Below are 20,966 nucleotides of genomic sequence, written 5' to 3'. Positions count from 1 at the left end.
AGAGAAAGCTTATATAAGTCTATGTTCATGCAAGGCAACACGTCAACAAGAAGGATTTTTTATTGCAGCAGTGTGATGTCAGAGTTCAGCTGCGTGTTTAACAGGCTGTTAAAAACTCATATCAGCAGCTGATGGTATGAAATGGAAAATATAGTTACAATTAACATTTACATGATCTGCTCCTCTTTGTTTATTATGTCCATTGTTTTCATGAATGGTCCGTCCCAATGAATTATGGGACAATTTTCTTCTCTCTTTTCATAAAGCTTAGTCCCAGTGTAAAGGAGGTAATAAAGGAAGCACTGAAGCTCCTTTCTTTTGTATTTGGAGAATTCATAAGTAGAAGAAAATGGATGGATGGATGGATGGAACAGCTCCAATAGAATAAATGCCTTTATTTGTCATTACAGAATGTACAATGAGATTAGACAGCAAAAACACTCTTATTTCAGTGCCAACCTGTCAAAAAGTGAAACAAAGTGCAGTTCTGAATCCACATAAATATATAAGTAAAATATATAGAATAAAATAAAGGGAAATAAATATATACTTATAAGCATAATATAGAGTGGGTAAGCAAAATGGATTATTGAACACACCCTTTGTCTTATCCAGCTAACTTCAGGGTTAACCCCAGGATTTCTGTACTATGAAGGTGGTTCACTTCTTACAGGAGTACATCAGCACAGTAACTTATGCTGCAAACCTGGTATGAAATCACCACCTACTGACTAGTAAGAGATAAAGAACACAAACAAATCAGCATATTTGGTTACATACCGAGTTCATATCATCAGCTCCATTCATGCAGCATGTTTGCAAAGTATAACAGTGACTCATTTATGTCAGGAAGTATAACTTGTTAAACCAGACAGCCACCTCCTTTACAAATAATGGTTTTGTGTCACTGAACTCTCTAGTAAGCAGTGACAGAAAAGTAAGTAAACATTGAAGTGTGTTGGCTGCAGTGGTGAGGCCAAATTTTTACTTTGAAGGCATACGTTCTTCACAACTTCCAGCAACCTCAGCAACCACTCACCAACTGGTCAGGGAATAGAAATTTAACCCTGTGACCGGCAGTTGCGAATGGCTGACCGATCTCAGGGCCCGTGTGACTAGGGCCTTAGTTTTCCAGCCCCAGAGGTTGCTGTCCGCTCAGAACCAAAAGCACTTCTGTTCAGGACTGTGCACTTTTTGCAACCTACATGTTGTAAAAGGGACTTACCAGCTGCACATGTAGCAGGATGCTACATGTGCAGCTGCTGAGACAGTAGCACTTACTGAAAATGATGGTCCAAGGTGGAAACTTCTTTACAGAAAACACTGAAGCTAAATTGGCCAACATAAGTTCTACAGCCAGGCATTAATCTCTCTGGAGCTACTTTGACTTGCCTTCACTTGCCAATCATTGTCAGCAGTGCGCTGCCTCATTTTCTCCTTCATTCTTTATTCAGCAAGTTGAGCAGCATGCTGTGCTGCTGCTCATTTACTCTCCAGACAAGTGCCTTTTTCTTACATTGCCATTATGAATGTTGACTGTGTCCGTCAGTTGTGATACAAGGCCTGTGGTGTGTCCTGGGTACTCAGAGCTGGAGCTTTAATAGAGTTGTCACAGAAACATTGAGCTGAATGATACTTCTGCTGTAACTAATCAGCTCTCTGACTCACATGCATCAAACTAATGCTTGCTGAGAACATTATTAAGCATTCTGTTGTAGCCGTCTCGAGTACCAGTCAGATTACAATCAGAAAAGGTGATTTCAAGGCATGTATAAAGATCTGACAGCTCAGTGGTCATATTCTTGGTTACATGAAATAGAAATGAGCCTGACTTTGAGAAATCAGTCTGCTGCTGGAGCACAACTCTGCTGCTCCAGTACAAAGTATTTTTCAAGTTGAATAGAGTGTGCACTGAAAGAAAATCTCTTGATATACACATCTTTCAAGCTTTGCATCGTAGCATTCTTTGGAAACGGTTTAATTCCGGTGCCACAGTGAAGCAAAACACAGCCCTGCTTTTCCCTGTAGCTGTGAAATCGGCACCTAAAAATCCAACCGGTGAACTGCAATCTAAGAAATCTTTAAACGTCTCACACAAATTTCAAACAGATATGCCATCCAGTCTAAAACCAAAGCAGATGCAGCTTTAAAAGCAGAAATTCAATATACGCATACCTCATATCTAAATCTGAGACAGGAAATTCCCCAAATCTTCCATAATGGGAGTCATGATATCGGAAAGTGCTCCAACAAGAACCAGAAGCCACCTCTCATTTTCATTCACATCTTTGAGGAGATCCATTTTAGTCATTTGCTTGACATTTTGTAAAAGCTGGAGTCCTAACAGGCAGACCTCTAACAGTGCTGGCCTAAAATGAAAAATTTTCCATTTTTTCCATTCAATTTAGTGATATGAATCAGGCCCCCACTGGTGCACCACACACTGTCTCAATATCCTGGCTGCAGTGTGTCCATTTTCTCATGCAAAATCACTGGATCAGCTTCCATGTATATTTATATTAGTCATAGTGTGAGAAAAAAAAAAGTGAAATGAAACAGTTTCATCTGAGGCTGAATCCCCCAAAATTCCCGATTTAAAATGTCTCAAAAATCGCATTAAAAGGCACATTTAGAGCCTGATACAAAATAAGCTTTAGGGCACTAAGGAAAGTTTTTCTTTCATAAGAGCTTTGTGATGAGTGATTTTTCTTGTAATTACTCAGTTCTTTGGATATTGTTAAGGCTTAAAGTTAAGAGGTATGTTCTGCTGCTTGCTAGGCCTCACCTCTGAACTGAACCTCTCAGACATTTTTGTGCTCTTGGTGGCTTTTAAAGCATTTTACTGGAATTTTATGACAAACAATATGGCAAATTATATTTTGATATGTCTTAAAGACAATCCAACAAGGTTTTTCTCCAATTTAGATTATATATGTTAGTCTGTCAGTTAGCAATAATTAGCATCATTGTATTTATACACGGCCCTGCAACAGGCTGGCGACCTGTTCAGGGTGTACCCTGCCTCTCGCCCTATGTCAGCTGGGATGCCGCTGATTGGCCAGGAAATTGAGTAATGAGAGCAACTCCTTCACCGGAATCGACTGCACCATTTTTCTCAGTTGAATGCCTAGACAGACAGTTTGCAGCGGTTGTTTTGCAACAAGAGAGCTATCTGAAACGTGCACACAGCATACATATTTTAACCCAATACTGCCGGGCGATTGCTGCTGAAGCACCCATTACCTGCCCCTACTAGCCATGAACAGCTGGTTAACACAGAGTGCTGAGGCTAATCAAATTTGAATTATCGTAATTACATGACTGTTTGTCCTATTGGAAATATTCAAATGGTTTCTGAAAGCTGAGAAACTGCACTTCACAAGCAACATGGGATTATTATGGTAATTGCTGCTGGAAGTACATGAACAGCAGCACTTTTGAAATACACTGAGTCGATTACAGCATGTTCAGCGGTATAGGGATAATACTTAACAATGATAACCTTCATCCATAAAAACATTGTTTGGGGACTTATGCATGATGACGTTAGTAAACTGGCCTTAGCAATGTTAGCTTGCCTCTATCTCAACCATTGCTGTGTTGTGTTTTGAGTTGCATACAAATTATGTCAAGAGACTACTGTCCGTGTTGCTATATCGACTCCACCCACACTGAGGTGGTACTCAGTTGCAGTGGAAACAAAACAAGACCGTGGCGAGTCGAGTCAACCTCCACTGAGTAGCTACTAATGGAAGTGCAGCATAACAATTGTTTTAGGGTCTTTCTTTACAGCACTTACAATGTTTCTGTCATCAGCTGCTGTTGTTTTCCTTGTTCTACCAGTTCAACATCTGTTACTTAGTACACCAGTTACGACTTTGTTCTTCAGAACCTTCCAAATGGTTGTTACTGGTTATGGCCCATGTTTGTGCAGTGGCTCTGATTGATTTTCCATCTTCTCTCAGCTTCACAATTGCTTGTTTTTTACCCACAGACAGCTCTCTGGTTTTCATGTTGGGTACTGCTCTCAGACATTCAGTGCTATTTATTGTTTGAATAATCAGTGTAACAGGACACACCTGTCAGTCACATGTTCCAAAACTTTTGCTCACAAGAAAAGTGGGTGGATGTAAATACCTGCAAATAAAAGCTGAGCTATTGATCTTTTTGACTCATATTGAATTTTTAGGTCAAACCCAAATGTTTTCAGTGTACAGCAAAAATTAAAAAAAAAAAAAAGGCTTCACTGTTCCAACACTTTTGGAGAGGAGTGTAGAGAAATGACTGATTTAAGTGTTTGCCCAGAAACTAAAGCAGAGACTGCAACTGATAGACAACACAAAGTAGAAGACACACAGCAAGAAGCTCAGAATTTGATGACTGAGTCACACACACGCTTCTGGCATGTTTTCACAGATTTCATTAGATTAATTAACAGCACTGCATTGAGTCACTGCAATGAAATATTGGAGCTGTCATCACAAGCAGGATAAGTACAGTTTGATATACTTGATATACTTCTGTTCTTTTAAACAGAAGTGTGTAATACACATCCTAAATAGGAGCATATTTCATTATAATCAAAGTAAGCGAACCCATTTAGTCTGTGGGCCTTTCTCCAGTGTAAGATTTTATTGTTGCGGTGCCCACTGTAAAGGAACAGGCTGTAAAAATATTTTTTAAATATAATATATTCCTCAGGATGTTTATCCACGTAGATGGTTTATGTTATGAAGATTTTGATATATATATATATATATATATATATATATATATATATATATATATATATATATATATATATATATATATATATATATATATATATACAGTAATGTCTTAGAAGCTTTTGCCTCCACCACAATACAGCTGAGGTAAATGGGATTTACTTTGGTATTTACATTAACACAACCCTAGCTTAAGACCGGGACAAGCACTGAGAACTCAGAGCAGGAACATCTAAGTAGAACTCCTTTACATATTGAGGCTGTCAGGATGTAAGACAGTTAGAAGAGACTATGAGATGAAGCCTCAGAGAAGCTGAGGGCCTGTTGAGAATATCGGATGCTGTCATTTCTAATAAAAAAAACATTTCTAGTAGCCCCAATGAAAACTGTTCGCAACAAGATCTGTAGCACTTTGAGCAGCAAACTAAATAAGTAAAACCAAGCAACCAGCCATTTTAAAAAATTTAAAGCGGCTGCAATCAATTTTTGTTTCATTAGGAACAGATCAAATGATCAAGTGTGTTATGTAAAGGGGATAGTGAGAAACTTTCAGAGAATAACATTCCTTGCTTCTAAGGAGCTTTTTAGCAGATTTTAACACATGGTTTTTGGTTTGACAGCCCTTTTAATTTAACCGCACTGTTTACATTGTCATTGTTGTAGCCTGTTATCTCAAAAAAGTAGAACTAAATCTCTACTGCACTATGCCTGCCAGCATTAAACAGTGGGTGAACATAGCAGAGAATTCAGCAGGTAAAGAATAAAGCAGACTAAAAGCATGTCTGACTGTAAAACGTCACAGTGAATCTAAATTTATAGGTTATAAAGAATCATATTTGTGATAAATGTTAGTGTTTCGCTGTATCTGCTTTATCCCTAATTCCTAGGCTGTGTATCAAAGACACACATTACAGTACACAATACACAATACTGTATTATAGAGTTATAACATGTACAATAAAAGACTCATGACGCGTAATACCCGTCAGTTTGCTGGTTGTTGGAAGTTGATGGCAGTTGCAGGAGATGTGATTGCTAAAATCCCAGTCACACAGGTCTACAGATGGTCAGTGACCCCTGGCAACCACCTGTCGCTTGGGAAAAATATGTATTCCCAAACCAGTTGGCAAAAATGAGCAGGCTGAACCAATTTTGTTGGAATAGTTTAACTCACATTGACCATAATGAATTTGCATCAGTGCTACTCGTTGCATAGATTTAACATTGTATTTAGTGTGAATGTAACATAAGTAACATAAATAAAAATTAGCAGGTGAGATATATAATTATATATCTTCTTCCTTGTTCATGGATTAAGGAGAATTATAATTCTCCTTAATTTATTTATTTATAATTTAAATAATCCTTAGTTAGCTGTAAAGACTAACTAAAATGAAACTACACTACGGTTATATTTGGCACAGAAATAATATATACAGAAAATTCCTGCCTACAAACTCCTGAAAAAACTGCCCCTGACAAATCCCCTCCATATTAGAATAATAAACTAACACTGAAACTAATAAAATCTACACTGAAACTAAACTTAAACAAGCAAACTGTGGAAACTGGACTGAACACAATAACCCCAAAAAACATTTTTAAAAACCTGATGTGGTTAATTTACACACCACATTTCCTTTGGCATGTGTGTTGTGACCATAGGTGGTATAAAAGCTGGTGTAGCCACCGTGACATCACCTATTAATTTGGGACACAGCATTTACAGGTTTAGTGCTGGCAATTTGCAATGTTAAATGTGGCTGTTATCTCTCAGTGGATGGAGCATCAGAGTGCTGATGGTGAAGAACATCTGGTACATAATGGGGAGAAGCAGGAAGCACAGGGCAAATCAGCACCACTGAAGGCGTTGGGATGCTGGTACTCTGCTGCTGCTCATTTCATGCCTGGCCTGAAGAAATTATTTTACATCTTTGGGCTACAGCTTCTCGAGCATCCTCTATGAAACTGTGAGCGCAGACAGTGGGAGTTCTCAAGTGTTTAGAAGTTCTTTGGTGTTAATACAGTACTGTTTACTACTTGGTACAGTGCCCCAAAGGACCAAAAACTTAATGCTGCTTTAAAATCAGGTTTCTACGAACCTTCATCATGAATCTGATTCTCACTCCCTGTACCTTTTGACTACTTTACCATCTTTGGCTCCTATTTTAGCAATTTGAGTGTCATTTCCTGTGATTACTGGTAATACCCCAAGAAGTCCAGCTGCCACTCCACAGATTTCATTCCCATTCTGTGATCACAGTTCCACTTCTGCCAGGGACTTCATGGGGCTGAAGGCACAGGCCCAAAACCTCCAGCATGGAAGTGAACCAGAAGCCCCTTGGGATCACATTGACATCCAGTAGCAATATTACAGGTGGTTCGAGTTGTTTCCCATCGCCCCAACAGGAAACCTGTAATACAGCAGGGCTCAGTTAGCCTTCAATTTCAAATCACATTTCACACATCCGAGAAGAATAAATTAGATTTGCTACAAAATTATCCTTCACAATTCCCTTCACACAACTGTAAGTGCTGTTTCCACTGAGTGCTGGGTACTTCTTATGTGCAATTCTGGGTGAATAGGGCCTGATTTTGATGAAAGCTATGATGATCACTCCATTCAGGCCAAGTATGAAGAAAATAAAACTGCTTGCCAATCTTTATACCAAGAGTTCTGTTAATCAGTGACAAGGAGGGAATAAAAAGCCATTCAGTCTTGCTTTTCTTGGCCCTCGGGGCTCTGTCAGAGAACTTAAAGGGCAATAGAAGTGAAATGGAGCTCTAAAATATGAAGCTATAGGAGAGAATGTAAAATATACTACGTCCTTTGCGGAAACTAAGAGTGATTTGCCCTGATCCTTAATATGAATTTGTTATGCGGATGTAAAACTCTGCAGAGAATAAATTGCAAAATGTAGAAAGGTCACTGTGACAGCTTTCAGGATGACTCTCTTAGACAAGTCAGCTTTCTGCTCGCTGACAAACAGAGTGGCGACACACTGTAGATCAGTATGACACCACAGATTTGAATCTTGTCTCCTGGGGACAGAGTCGTTCACTCCACTTTTTGGACAGGATGATCACCCAAATGACAGCTTTGGTGCAAGTACCAGTGGGGATTGTTTTTCTAGCACTATGGCTGTGAGGATGGTTAGTCTTTTGACCTGAGCTTGATGCAGAATCTGCTCGATAACCACTGTTGCGACACCGTTTATCTCCAACTGGGGTGTTAGGTTTGTTGAAATAGCTAAGCCAAAGAAGGCCTGGCAGTGTTGAATTTTGTTCATAGTATACCCCTCCCTTCAGACAGAGAGACTTAGATATTAATCTTTAACCCAAAACAGGCAGTGGTCATGCACAATTAATCAGTCAGGAAAGCGAACAATTCAAGTAAGGGCCCAGCAAAAAGGCAAAGTCCAAAAAAAAAAAGAGGCAAAAAATGAGAAAATAACTTTAAAAACAAGGAGACACTGAAATACACCAGAAAACTGCAAGAAGCAACAAGACAGTCTGTTGTTAGTGGTGGACTGTTGGTGGAAATGGCTGATTGGCTAATTTATCACACATGATACTAACATTTACAAACAGTTAAGAACCAAGGATTCAGTATAAAAAGAAAAATGAAAAATAAAACCAAACATCTTGAAGAAAAAACACCAAACCATTGCAAAAGGTTCACATTGTGTCCCTTCACAGTATGACAATAATTTTGAATGGCAAATTAATTGTTCATTAAGCAATAACCTGTAATAAATAAATATTTAAGCCCTAATTAATGTGTCACCAAACAGAGTGAGTGTATTGTTCAGTTTTGGCACCACAGTTATGAATAAATTAAATAAAGCATTCATGAGCACACAGTTTGAATCATATGTGAACACTGTTAAACTTTAAAACTAAGAAACAATATTGTAAAATATTCAGAATTAGTCGTTGCAGCGTGACAACAGGACTCCTACACCTGCAGCAGTGAGTGACCCCCCACCCGCCTCACTGTGCATGCTTTCTTAAATATCTGCAGGTGGGTGTGTTTAGAAACCCTGTTACCACAATATGACTGAGTTATTTTTTTCAGGAAAAAAACAAAACAAAATGACTTTGTTTTATGACTAATACTGTCCAAAATGTCAACTTTACGCTTCACTGATTAGTGCGCATATACAGTATTGTACAGAAGGTGCACATTCACTGACCAAGGGCCTAGACATTGGGACCTTCATGATATTTAATATGGCATGAGCAATATTATAGTACCCTGGAGTGTCCTGACAGTCCTCTTAGAATCCATGCAATAGGAGTGACTCTTTTACTATAGCCTAGGTTATACTGGGTGGTCACACCAAAGCGTCTGTCTTGACCCACAGACACACCTATGCAAGCGGTTCAGCCTGTCTCTCTGGTTCTCCGGTTCTCGGCAGAGTACTCAACATCTACCTGCTTCTGTAGACACACCATTAGACAAGCTGTCCAGCAAGATGGATGGTCGAATAAAAAAGGACAAGGACAGAATATAAAAGAGACATACAAATGCTAAAACAATTGCAGTCCCAGTCTGGGACCAAACAAACACACTTAGCCTATTCTTATACATTTGTAACACTTGCTTGATTCTTAATCATATACATGCTTACTTGAAAGTTTGTGCTCACTCTGTATCTCATTCTCTACTAAAAGATAATAAAGGTAAGCTTATTGTTTTGCATGTCCTGTGCATGTGTACACTGTAAAAAAAAAAAAAGTCTGTAACTTAACAGATTTTTTTTCCTGTTAAATTTTACAGAGTTTTCCTGTTATTTTTAAATAAATGAAATATCAGTCAAATCACAAAAATTACTGTGAATTAACATGTTGAATGTAAAATAACATGAAATTTGTATTTTTTGTGGGCAATCGAGTTTTTTTCCCCAAATAAAGACTGTAAAAATGCGGTCACAAATTTAACATAATTTCCAAAATATGTAATGTTTAAATAGATAAAACCATTAATTTCTAGTTTGATACCCGTGTGGGATTTTTGACATTTTGGAAGAGAATGTGAGGACATTTTTGTCTTCACAAAATAAAGTGGGAGGATATTGTCGTCATACCATCCGTCTGTATGTCCATCCATCTCCCCATGAGGTTTTACCTTTCTGGTCTATTTTTGTACTGGCTGCCTTATGATTATAGTGATATTATACATAATGAATGGATACCAGCAGATTATGCAGTATGGGAGCATTATGTAATAATATTCCTGCACACATGAATATAATATGATGTGACTACCGTAATTCGTAAGTATGTATTATATCTGGCTTATTGTATAGATTATATAGATAGAAAGAAATTATGTAGTACACATTGTTTGTTAATGTGTTGTTAAAGTGTATAATTGAAAACATATATATGCTGAAATATATATCACATCTTTACTAACCCAGGGGTGACTAACAGTATTTGGATAAATGTTTGGGGCAAGGCCTCTAAATTAGGCCAAAATAGTTTTGCAGAACGTAATGTCTGCTGAAGGGCTATTATGAAATGGGGCTGTAATATTATATTTCTATATTTTATATTTTCATTAATCGCGGGGGGATATCCCCATCGGTGATGGGTCTTGTATCAAATAGCCAGCAACAATTTGGGTGAAGAAAATGAGCCATTTATAGTTTTAAATAGGTGAAAGATGGCAAATAAATGCAAATTCCCATTATTTTGTTACTTTTATTAGTAATATAGGTATATCACAGTGGGGCACATGGTTAATTACTGCCTTTTCAGAGTAAATCCCAGGAAATTACAGCATATAGAAAGGGAGAAGAACACTTCCAGGAGTGTTTTATCTATTCCTCCTTGCACAAAGAAGGAGATACCGGTCCTGCAGCTAGGCTGATGGCCTTCTACAGCCCTGTCCAGTTCTTTTCATGTAACAGCCTATCTCCTGGTATCTCTACCACACTCCTGAGACTGCACTGGGAGACAGCACCTATGGATGTTCCATCCTGGAGGAGCTGGCCTACCAACCTGTATGGACTAATTGTACTGTCTCATACTAGCAGTAGTGACAAGATCACTAGCAAAAAGCAAAACCAGATGTTTTTAATTTTGGTTCTGTTTTGTTTGTATGGCTGAACTTCCATGTGTATAACACATTGTTAGAATGCTGAAACAAGGGCAGTTATTTTCTGTTGTGGGCAATTTTTACCCGAATTAAATGATGAGACACAGGAAGTGTGTCCTAACTGTAAGAGCTGTCATTCTCAAACTAAATCTCATCATTCTATAATTTATGTCATTCAGTGACAGTGCTGGAGGCACTGTGTAGAATAATATCTGATCAATCATTTGTATTTTATAAGATCTGTAATTAACAGTAGATTGTAACAAGAATCAAGAGTGCAAACCTCTGTCAAGACCGCTCACTCCAGGCAGTATTTACTTTCAAGAGAATAGTATTGTATTTGATATGTATTCATTTTGTTTTCTTTATTCATTTTAAATATACTTTAAGAAGTCTGTAGTGCAGTAAATAGTGGAGGTGGAGGAGTTTAAGTATCTTGGGGTCTAGTTCACGAGTGATGGGAGAAGGGAGATTGACAGATTTTGAGTATTTCCCTGTTTAGTTTAGGTTTTTTTTTTAATGTTTTTTTTTCTATGATTTGTGTTTTCCTGTTGAGGTTATGACAGTACACCCAAAGCTGAGGAGGGAGTTTGAGTCAGCCCCACAGTAGCCCGACCACCCCCCCTCACCCCCCGCCTCTGCTGGCTCCCCTGTCCATCCCTCCCCACCCTAGTGCTCCCATGCTATATGTTTCTGCTCTGTCGCAGAGGTTTTTGTAACCTTATACTGTGTATGTGTGAATGTATACAAAGTATGAGATGATTTTTTTCCTCACTCATCCCTATATGTTTTCACTATTGTTTCTGTCTTTTTAATGGCAGCGCCTCCAGAAGGGGGGCAGCATGGCCACAGTTCACCTATCTCCCCATGTTTGTTCTGTTTGTCTTCTTGGATGGGTGTTCTGTTAACTGTAATTTCCCCATTGTGGGATCAATAAAGTATCATCATCACCAAAGATGGGCATTGCCACCATGACGTCACTCACTCGTTCTTTTGAAGCCGGAAAGTTGAACTTTAACTGTTCAAATAAACTGGATGTGACAAACAAGGGGCGGATCTGACTTGTCGATCAGTCGAAGTCATTAGCCAATGAACGTACCCTGGGTAATCCTCCTTTCTGACTCATGACTCAAAATGTACTAAACTTCTGTAAAATGAGTTATTACCTCAAGGCCCCTTTTGTGCCCCTTTTGTGTTTGTTTCACTTTTCAGACCTGGAAGTCCATTTTTTTCTACTGTCTATAGTTAGCTGTAACATACCTTGAAAACTCAGTGATTTGTTAGAACCAAATTTTTGCATTTGTAATCTGGATAACCTTCATCTCAGATGAATTAGTGGACAAATTTCTGGTGTTGCTAAATATCTTTTTTTGGGGGGGTCGAGGTGGGGGTGTAAATTTACTTATCTTCAATCACTGTAATTATTCATTCTTTACAGCTTTTGTACAGTTAGAGAATCTCGCCACTTCTTTTCACTTCATTTGCCAGCAAAGCAGACAACTCACTGATAACACTGCTGTTTCTTATTTAAATTTTTGTATTTTAGATATTAAAATAACATTATTATTATCATTGTAGTGAAAACCTAGTAGTGCTCCAACACTAATCAACACATTGGGTTAGTCTACAAAATTAGCAGTCTGTTGATTTGTTGGTTTGGGACAACAGAATCCAAAAAAAGGAGCAGTGGAAATGAAACATGTTAAAGATGTCTGAATAAAAAAATCCTGCAGCTTCCCGCCACACTGCCAACTGCCCAAACTACCAGTCACCCTGAGGGGGACCTGGGAGAAGACTTGAAGGAGTTTACCAATGGATCTGAGACACTGATATTTTAAGGCAAGGATTTCCCCCCCACTGACAGCAGTGTTGGAGGACAGGGGCTCAGGCCGTATGCTTAGGAGTTACACTGGCCTATAAAAAGACTGCCCTATCACTGCCCTCATCAACCTCTCACTACATACAAATGCAGAACTGCCGCTAGGAGTACACCCGGAAAATGGTGCGTGATTCAACCCAGTTGTCTATTTGAGGCATAAACCAAACTGACAGAAGCAACACATTTTGTTTTTTGCCTTTGCTGAAAAATGCTGCTTAATTTGCAGCAAGCTATTTTTTTTTTTTACTGGAGACTATGCCATCATCTTTGTTGCCCTGAAGCTTGTGCCATCTGCTGTATCACAAATCTGAAAGAAAAGCACATGCAACACAAACCTGAGATGATACACTGTGTGTGTGTGTGTGTGCGCACATTATTTTCTCTCTGTGAAGTGCTTTGAAATAAGCAGATGTTTCACAGATAACAGGAATTATACCCCACTATGAATACTTGGTACGTTTGACTGGTGATTAATGATGTCTACAATGATGCACGAAAGAATCTGCAAGTTGGTCAGATGATGTTCTGTAAAAGAAGTGACAATACAAGACCTGAAAACCCAGAGTTGTGTTAGAGTATCCTGGCAGCTGGATGACTAAGAAAAAAAGAAAGCCTGTCAAAAATCGATTAAAATACATTATTACCAAAGACTGGATATAACAGATGGATATAACCACTGTGACATTAAATTTCAAGCTGAGCTGAGCATTAAACCTCAAGCCGTGGCTGTCTTGGGATTTTGAAACTGGTTGTGAAGAGCAAGGGGTAGATCTGACTGCCCTGTTCAGGTTGTATTGTTTTTGGTATGTTTGTTTGTTTATAACAGTATTACAGCAAAACTACCAGCGATTCTTACCATATTAGCATGAAAGATGACCAGTGACCCCTAGATCACCTGATTACATTATTGCCATAACTGGGTCAAAAAAAAAAAAAAAAATCCCCATCTTTACCATAGGGCAAAATTAAAATAAATAAATAAAATAAAATCATATCTCCCTCAAAACAGGAAACCAGAATTGGATTCATCTGATATTTGGTACACCGTTGTGGAGGGCCAGGAACGAGGGCCAAACCAAATGCCATCTGGATCTGATCAATTCTGGATTTGCAGGCTACTTAAATTTAACATGGGAAACTCCATTTAATGCATATTTTTGACCATATCTCGGCTGAAAAAAGACACCTATTCTTCATTTGTTGCAGTAAGAAGCATATCACTGCTGTCCATAGACATGTAACATTTGACTTGGAAATGAGCTATGACAACTTCTGACTCTATCCATCTGGTCACTAAATTCCTCTGTTATCGCTCACCCAACAAATCACGTATTTTCTCATTAGAAGAGGTAAAATTTTCACAGTAAATGAAAATGACCATAAAATGAACGATATTTTATTTCAGCTTTGAGAACCTTGGAAAATTATAGGCCTGGACAATAGGACCTGTGTGTTATTTTGGTGATGCAATGTTTGGAGAGTGACACGTGAGACTGACAACACTCAAATCAGCTAAAACGTGTGCCGGAGGCGGGGTTTGTTGTGCCCGGCACCACTTGTTTTAAATATAACTAACAACTGAGCCAAAAACCTATCATAGAAGTGTTTACTGAGACTTCTGCGCTACCAGCTTCTTTGCAACCAGGGAAGTTGCCCCCTCCTGGCCATTAGAAGAAATGCAGGTATAAAGCAATTCTGTACCTACTTCACTTACACAAATCTATAGACACCAATGATTATCACATGAGAATCTGTAATGTATGCATACTAAATTACATTTTAAATCAAACTGGTCAGAACTTAATCAGTGTGTTTACGTGCATAATTAATTAGGTAACCTAATGATCGTTTTTGTCCTTCAGAGGTTTCTGTTCATTCTAATTCCGTCGCAAAACCGCATTAGAAGACTTCTCAAATGCAGGGTACAGACTGCTGCAAAGGAGAACAAATAAAAGACTGACTAACTGCCTCCAGGTGGAGCTGGCAGACAGCAGATCTCTATGGGAGCGTCCTTCCTTCAGCAAGGACCCTTTTTTCTCACGTTTTCACACATACAGACTTGATCGCAGCTTCGGCACATTCTGTAAGCCAAGTGCCAAGATTATACAACCACAGGCCAAGTTATTGGCTGCATACTTTTCTGATTTTATTGTAGTGTGTGTGTGTGTGTGTGTGTGTGTGTGTGTTTAAATTCTGTTTTCGTTTTATCTGATGGGTGTTATCGCTTTAACTGCAGCAATTATTTGACCAAGATCAATAGGTTGGTGAAGTTTTTTGTAAATACTAATTTAACATTGGGGTGGCTCAGAAGAATAAAATAAGAAGATCAAAATAATACATCGTATCATTCAGTTAAACTGCCTTTTTTTTTTTTAATGTAATGACTTGGTGAAGGGGCCAGCAGCGGGACGGGCTGGTGGCAAATAAAACCACATTTCCCACAATGCCCCGCACAAAAAAATTCGGAAATGCACCAGCTAAGTATCTTTTCCTGAAGTGAAAGCGATTCACCTGTAAACGTAGCGTTCACGTATTCTTAGTCTGAGTTGTCTTCTATCGTGTTTGTTAACTGAGGTACACAACTAAATGTTTCTTCAGCGCGACAAATTTCGAACTTTCTACGCATGTCAATGACGATACGTAACCTCTTATACAAGATTTCATTTGGAAAATATGCTTATTTAACGTCGCCTCGCATAAAAAGAACGGGCTGGACTACTGTAGCTTAAAGAAGACTTTCACCAATCTGCTAAAGATACTCTTTAATTCGGGAAGCACAAAAACACGTTGGCGGACGAGTAGGAATTTAGTTATCAAGTTGTACAAGGGGATTCGGGTACTGGAAGTTTATGGAGGGGTGAAAGGAAAACCTGCCCTTTGAACTCAGCGTTCAGCGTTTCCGGTGAGGGTGTTTGGGTCCACCTGTCCCGCTCCGCGGGCAGGAGACTCTACATATCAATACAAAGCTGCTCTTGCCATGAAACATTTGTAAGCAGGGCTCCCATCCACAGGGTAGGAGGGGTCACTGAATGGCTTTGAGAAAATCACATGAATCATATACTATGGCCTTCATAATCACAGCATTTTGTTCCATTCCTTCAAAAGACTTACAGGAAGTTGTTTAATTTTTCTTTGTGTTGGTTTTCCTTTCATTTGTCACCTGCCTGTGCCCTTAGATTTCTGTCCTCAGAAAATAGTTACCAGTTTTTACTGGGATTTTATGACACTTGACCACAAAAAATGACATTCAATCCATAAATCTATCATTTTTCCATTTATACATGAAAGGAGACTGACTTTATGTCTGTCAAACTCGGCTCAGTCTGACCTGTCTCTCACCACTTCTTTCAAACAGGTAGCAGATGCAGCAGGGTGGCACTTCATCTCTCACCTCTGACTGCTTCCCCCTCCGTAGCCGCAACACAGCTGCATGTGGAAGTGAGACTTCATCTGAACCGCAGAAACCTGAAGTGAGTGACAGTCGGAGATTGACGGGGGAAGTCATGAGACAGAGCAATAACTCCTACATGATGTTCAGGGCTGTAGAGTAGGAAGTGTTGTCAGTATCACTGCAGCTGTGGACAAGGTAAGGCACGCCGCACCGAAGCGTGTTTCTGAGCTGGCTTAGAGCTTTGGGATGCTGAAATTTAAGCAGGTAGTGGTGGAAATGGTGATTATTTAAAGGCATTTAAATAAATCCAAAAACATTTGCTTTTTAGTCAAAGGTAGTCCAGGTTTAATACTGACATTTATGTCTTTTTGATCTTTGGATAGCCAAATTATTACTTACTGGGCAGAGGCTGAATGCAGGAACAGTTCTCTACCCGCGTCCTTTCATCTTCACGTTGCGTTCTTTTTTTTAGCCTGCAGATCTCTCCAGGATGAGAGCCATCGCGATCTTCTATGGATTCTACCTGCTGTGCTTTGTCCTGGGTGTGGCCTGTGTCGTGTGCGTGTGCGTGTGGAACAGTGCATGGCGCGGCGGTTTTGCCTGGGACGGCTCATCGCTTCAGTTCAACTGGCACCCTGTCCTGATGGTGACGGGTCTGGTGGTGCTGTATGGCAATGGTGGGTTACTTTCCAAAGAAAGTTCATAAGTTTCATTTCTGTTTCTCACTTCTGTTCCTCCTCGTAACAGTCGGGCTGTATCAACATAATTACACATCTTAGGCTTGGTATAGATGCACTGTATAATTTAATGCTTCATTTCAGCAGCGTGAGCGTGAGGTAATGTCTGCAGTGACTCACCGGACATTACACTGTAGTCATGGCTGCTGTTTATCTTTCTTTGGCTGCATTCATGCAAAGAGACATTCAGTAAATAGAAGGACCTTTTTTTTTTTTGCTAATTATACCTTTGAATAGAGCATCTTATTAGCTATTGAAGTTTGTATATTAATGTGTTAAATAAATGTAGAATTTGACTTTAATGCATGAAAGAACTCTTTAGATGTAATACACTATACTATGGTGCTTTCGGGTGGATGTTTTTTTATATTTCTATTTTGTTTTGACAAACTGAAACAAATATTAAATATTCAGGTGTCATATTTGAATTCGAATATTGTTATAAACGTCACTCAATTATAAAGCGGAATTTCCCAAGCAGCAACTGTGGCGCTGAAAGACAAAGTCACTGCAGAATTGGCTGAAATTTCGGCTGACTGACTACATCAATCCCCCACATGGCTTCTTTCAGTTGCTCCCTTATTCACAGTGGATTAGCACAGCAGCTGGATCTGCATGTTTGATTTGGCACAGGTTTTACATCAAATGCCCTTCCTGATGCAACCCTTCCAGGGATTTGTATCTCTTCCCTGGGTATCCTTCACATGTGAGGCAAATGTGTTAACCACTACACTCTGGAGCCTATGGGACGCGTAGAAACGGTACAAAACAGGTTCATCAAGTACAGCTCCAAGAGGTTCCAAACCTCCTCTAGCATTCATGGCATGAGTTTTCGTGGCCAAGCAGCTCCTGTAGGTGTAATGTGTAGGCGGCTCAGCACTTTTGTCCACATAAACTTTTGACTGGTACTGTATATATAACTTTCTGAACATTCAGGATGAGATTGGAAGGGGGAGGTGGAGTGGATGGTCACACAAATTATGGTCTGACCAGCAAAATAACACAGTGAATTCAAATGGATGACAGCCAGCGACTGATTGGCTCGTGGAAGCCTGGCAAGAAGGTCATTAAATCAAAGTATTAACAAGGAAATTGAGAATGAGAGTTGAACAGTGTAGGAAAGCAGAAGTGAAACAAAAAATAGTTGTGAACCTTTGGTTACAAGCTGTGGTAGGGTGATTGGTGTTGTTTTCAGCATGTGAGTCTGTAAGATGTGCTCCTGAAACTTGTGTGTACGTGTGTGTTTCTGTAGCTGAGATCAAAACAACAAGGCCAAGTTGAAAGATGGGTGTGGTCTGAGAATGAATTTGTGTTGTAGCAGGCTTGATGCTAAGTGCAAGATAATCTCTAGTGTAAAATGTGTATAGTGTATCAGTTTATGAATGCTTTAAGAGAACTTCAGATCTTTTGAAACACCTGCTGAACAATGAAATTCACTTCTTTTAGTTGATTACTTTGTTGAATCTGTCATTTTATTTGATGCACATACCCAGATGAAAAGATGCAACGGTGATGGGAGCTGCCATATACACCACAGACTGTATATAAGTGATAGCAGTAGCCACTGTAATGTCATGTACTGGTTTGAGAACTACCTTTATGGCCATTGCTATCTTGATTTTTCTGGAGCTGGAAGGGAGCATATTTAGATGATAGGGTGGAGTGCTTAACTGTTAGTCAATGCTAGCAAGCTTGGTTGCTGCATCCACAGCAGGTACAGGTGCATCACACAGACACACCTGCTAATTAGTGCTAAGTAACAGAGTAATAATAACTTGTTTGGGTGAATTGTATTCATCCAAACTGAAGCATACATGTATTAGACTGTCTATACTTCTTAGAATATTATTTGTCATATAATTATATTAAAAATGCCCTAAAAGACACCAGAGGAGTCCAGACATCCACTTGATTGATTGATTTTTGGTGGGGGTGAGCCCTGGTAGACAGCTTTTGGCTGGAACTGCCTGCATTGGCATACATGCCAATTAGTGGCCACACCCCTAATTTTAAGCCTTGTTAAATGGTGAGTTAAAAAAAACACACAGTCATCATGAATGGGTTTATTTCTACTGTAAAGTTTGGCCTTTAATATGGAAGCTTATGGGGTTTGACTCACTTTTGGAGCCAGCCTCAAGTGTTTTTTTTGTTTGTTTTTTTTGAGGAACACACTTTTGTGGCACATCCACATTTTTCGGGTCTTTCAAGGTTTAGTTCTTAATATATAAGCATCCTTTGGTTTGAGCCACAAAAGACATAATACAACACCACGCACTCCCTTAACAGCAGTCCCCCGAGTTGATGCTTCTGGTGCACTAACATTACACAACAGCACGATTTAATGTGACCATCACATTTAATTATGCTGACCATCTTCAGCCATTTTGCCTCTTTACTGCAGGAGCCGTGTTGTACCGCATCCCTCTGACATGGGGTCAGAATAAACTCCCATGGAAGCTCCTTCATGCGGCGCTGATGCTCCTCGCCCTGGTGCTGTCAATCGTGGGGCTCTGTGCTGTGTTTGACTTCCACAACGCCAAACACACAGCCAACCTGTACTCCTTACACAGCTGGATTGGAATCGCAGCTGTAGCTCTTTTCGCAGTGCAGGTGCTCAACTATTCATCTTGAATTGTTTTATGTTATAATGCAAATGCAATAAATTGGATATAAATTTTTTTTGTCTGTTATGTGTCTGTGACTGTTCATGTCTTTGTGGAACCAGTGGGTGGGGGGTATGGCTGGCTTCCTCCTCCCATGCTCCCCCATATCACTACGTAAACTCCTCAAACCCATTCATGTGTGGATGGGAGGCAGCATACTGGTGCTCAGCATCGCCGCCTGCATCTCTGGCATCAACGAGAAACTCTTCTTTGTTCTGTGAGTACAGCTTTTCTGGGTTACATTTGATTAATTCTGTCATTTGAGAAAACACTTTAATCTTATTCCCTTTCAAATGCCTTTCCACAGGAAAGGAGTCAATGGAACTAAGCTTTACACTGACCTTCCTCATGAGGCTTTGTTGGGAAATTCATTAGGAGTTCTGATCGTAGCCTTTGGCTTGGTTGTCCTCAAGATTTTGTCCACACGAGAATGGCAGAGACCAGATTCCCGGCCTGAGGATATGGCCTACACGGTGAGAATATCAGTGTGGCTGTTATGTAGTGGAAGAGATAAGAGGATTGAATTTAATAATGCATTCTCATAAAAAAAAATCTATATCTACTTCATTTCACAGCCTTTGCTTCAAGAAGAAAATGAATGAAGGGGAACTTCAGAGCTGCTCCCTGAATTACTCCAAAATCAGTTCAGCTGTCGCAGATCACGAGTGGCCAGAAAATGTCTGTTCTGAATGTAGAAGCAGCTGCCTGGAGCGTGCGAGCATTATCTGTTGGTTTTAGTTGTAAATATTTATAGGAAATTATATTTAAGATTGCCTTTCTGCCCAAAGAATGAAGAATAAAGAATGTTTTTCATCAAAGCTGCAGCACCTTCCTCTTTTACTCTGTTTCTGTGGTGGACCACAGCTTTTACAACCTGCAGTAAAGCAGTCACTAGTTCCTGGTATTGAAGGTTGTGGTAATGTACTGTAATTGGTTACTAGATTCAGTTTCACTGATGGGGATGCTGAATCGATCAGGATAGATTGATTGCTACTGGTATTGATTAGTATTATTAAGGATGAAGTTGGCTGTAATGGCCTTTTATCATGTTGAGATCGGCTTTTAAGGTAGTAATATTATATTTAAATGTCACTTTCAGTCTCGTGATAGAGCTCCGGTCAGAAAGTTTAGAGTCACTCTGATTATAGTATACTACACCTGCTATACACATGTGAAACATCAAAGTTATGCAAACGAATGTTGCTACTCAAAATATTAATAAACAAGGCATCACTAGTTTCCAGGCTCCTATTTTGTTTTATGAATCTAGAGCTCGTGCCTGTGGAGTGGGTTTTTGGAGCCGTTTGATCCAAACCAAAATCTCCACAACTGCTGAATGAATTACAGGAAATAGCAACCAGGTATTAATTGTTCCTGGATGATGTCGTTCTCTAGCATCAGTGGCGACATTTTTAGTGACAGTTACTGGATCGAGTATGTTCAGTGCCAATTACCAAACATCA

General features: G+C 39.4%; 1 protein-coding gene across 4 annotated transcripts; it reads left to right on the top strand.

Annotated features, from left to right (window-relative positions):
• The first annotated feature begins 14,285 nt into the window (after positions 1-14,285).
• Positions 14,286-20,538, top strand: cyb561a3a (cytochrome b561 family, member A3a). Of its 4 annotated transcripts, none has more exons than XM_030737839.1 (7): positions 14,286-14,394; positions 16,068-16,182; positions 16,576-16,780; positions 19,242-19,450; positions 19,566-19,720; positions 19,811-19,976; positions 20,079-20,537. In XM_030737839.1, exons 2-7 carry the CDS (start codon positions 16,075-16,077, stop codon positions 20,103-20,105), a joined length of 870 nt encoding a protein of 289 aa, XP_030593699.1. In that variant the 5' UTR covers positions 14,286-14,394; positions 16,068-16,074; the 3' UTR covers positions 20,106-20,537. The 4 variants fall into 4 exon arrangements, with proteins under 4 accessions (XP_030593699.1, XP_030593700.1, XP_030593701.1 ...); XM_030737840.1 differs by lacking the exon at positions 14,286-14,394 and adding an exon at positions 15,178-15,286; XM_030737841.1 differs by lacking the exon at positions 14,286-14,394 and adding an exon at positions 15,306-15,614 and having other exon boundaries at positions 20,079-20,538.
• Positions 20,539-20,966: the final 428 nt, after the last annotated feature.

Source organism: Archocentrus centrarchus, chromosome 9, assembly GCF_007364275.1.
Source record: "Archocentrus centrarchus isolate MPI-CPG fArcCen1 chromosome 9, fArcCen1, whole genome shotgun sequence".
NCBI lineage: Eukaryota > Metazoa > Chordata > Actinopteri > Cichliformes > Cichlidae > Archocentrus > Archocentrus centrarchus.
Note: the sequence above shows the minus strand (reverse complement) of the source record. Positions and strands in the feature narration are given on the sequence as shown.

What these genes read in the sequence shown, in the direction of transcription:
- cyb561a3a (XM_030737841.1), top strand. Translation starts at nt 16,075, where the DNA reads ATGCAGCAGGGTGGCACTTCATCTCTCACCTCTGACTGCTTCCCCCTC. An exon ending in GGTGGTGCTGTATGGCAATG is followed by an intron (nt 16,781 to 19,241) that starts GTGGGTTACTTT and finishes TCTTTACTGCAG; the next exon opens with GAGCCGTGTTGTACCGCATC. An exon ending in GAGAAACTCTTCTTTGTTCT is followed by an intron (nt 19,721 to 19,810) that starts GTGAGTACAGCT and finishes GCCTTTCCACAG; the next exon opens with GAAAGGAGTCAATGGAACTA.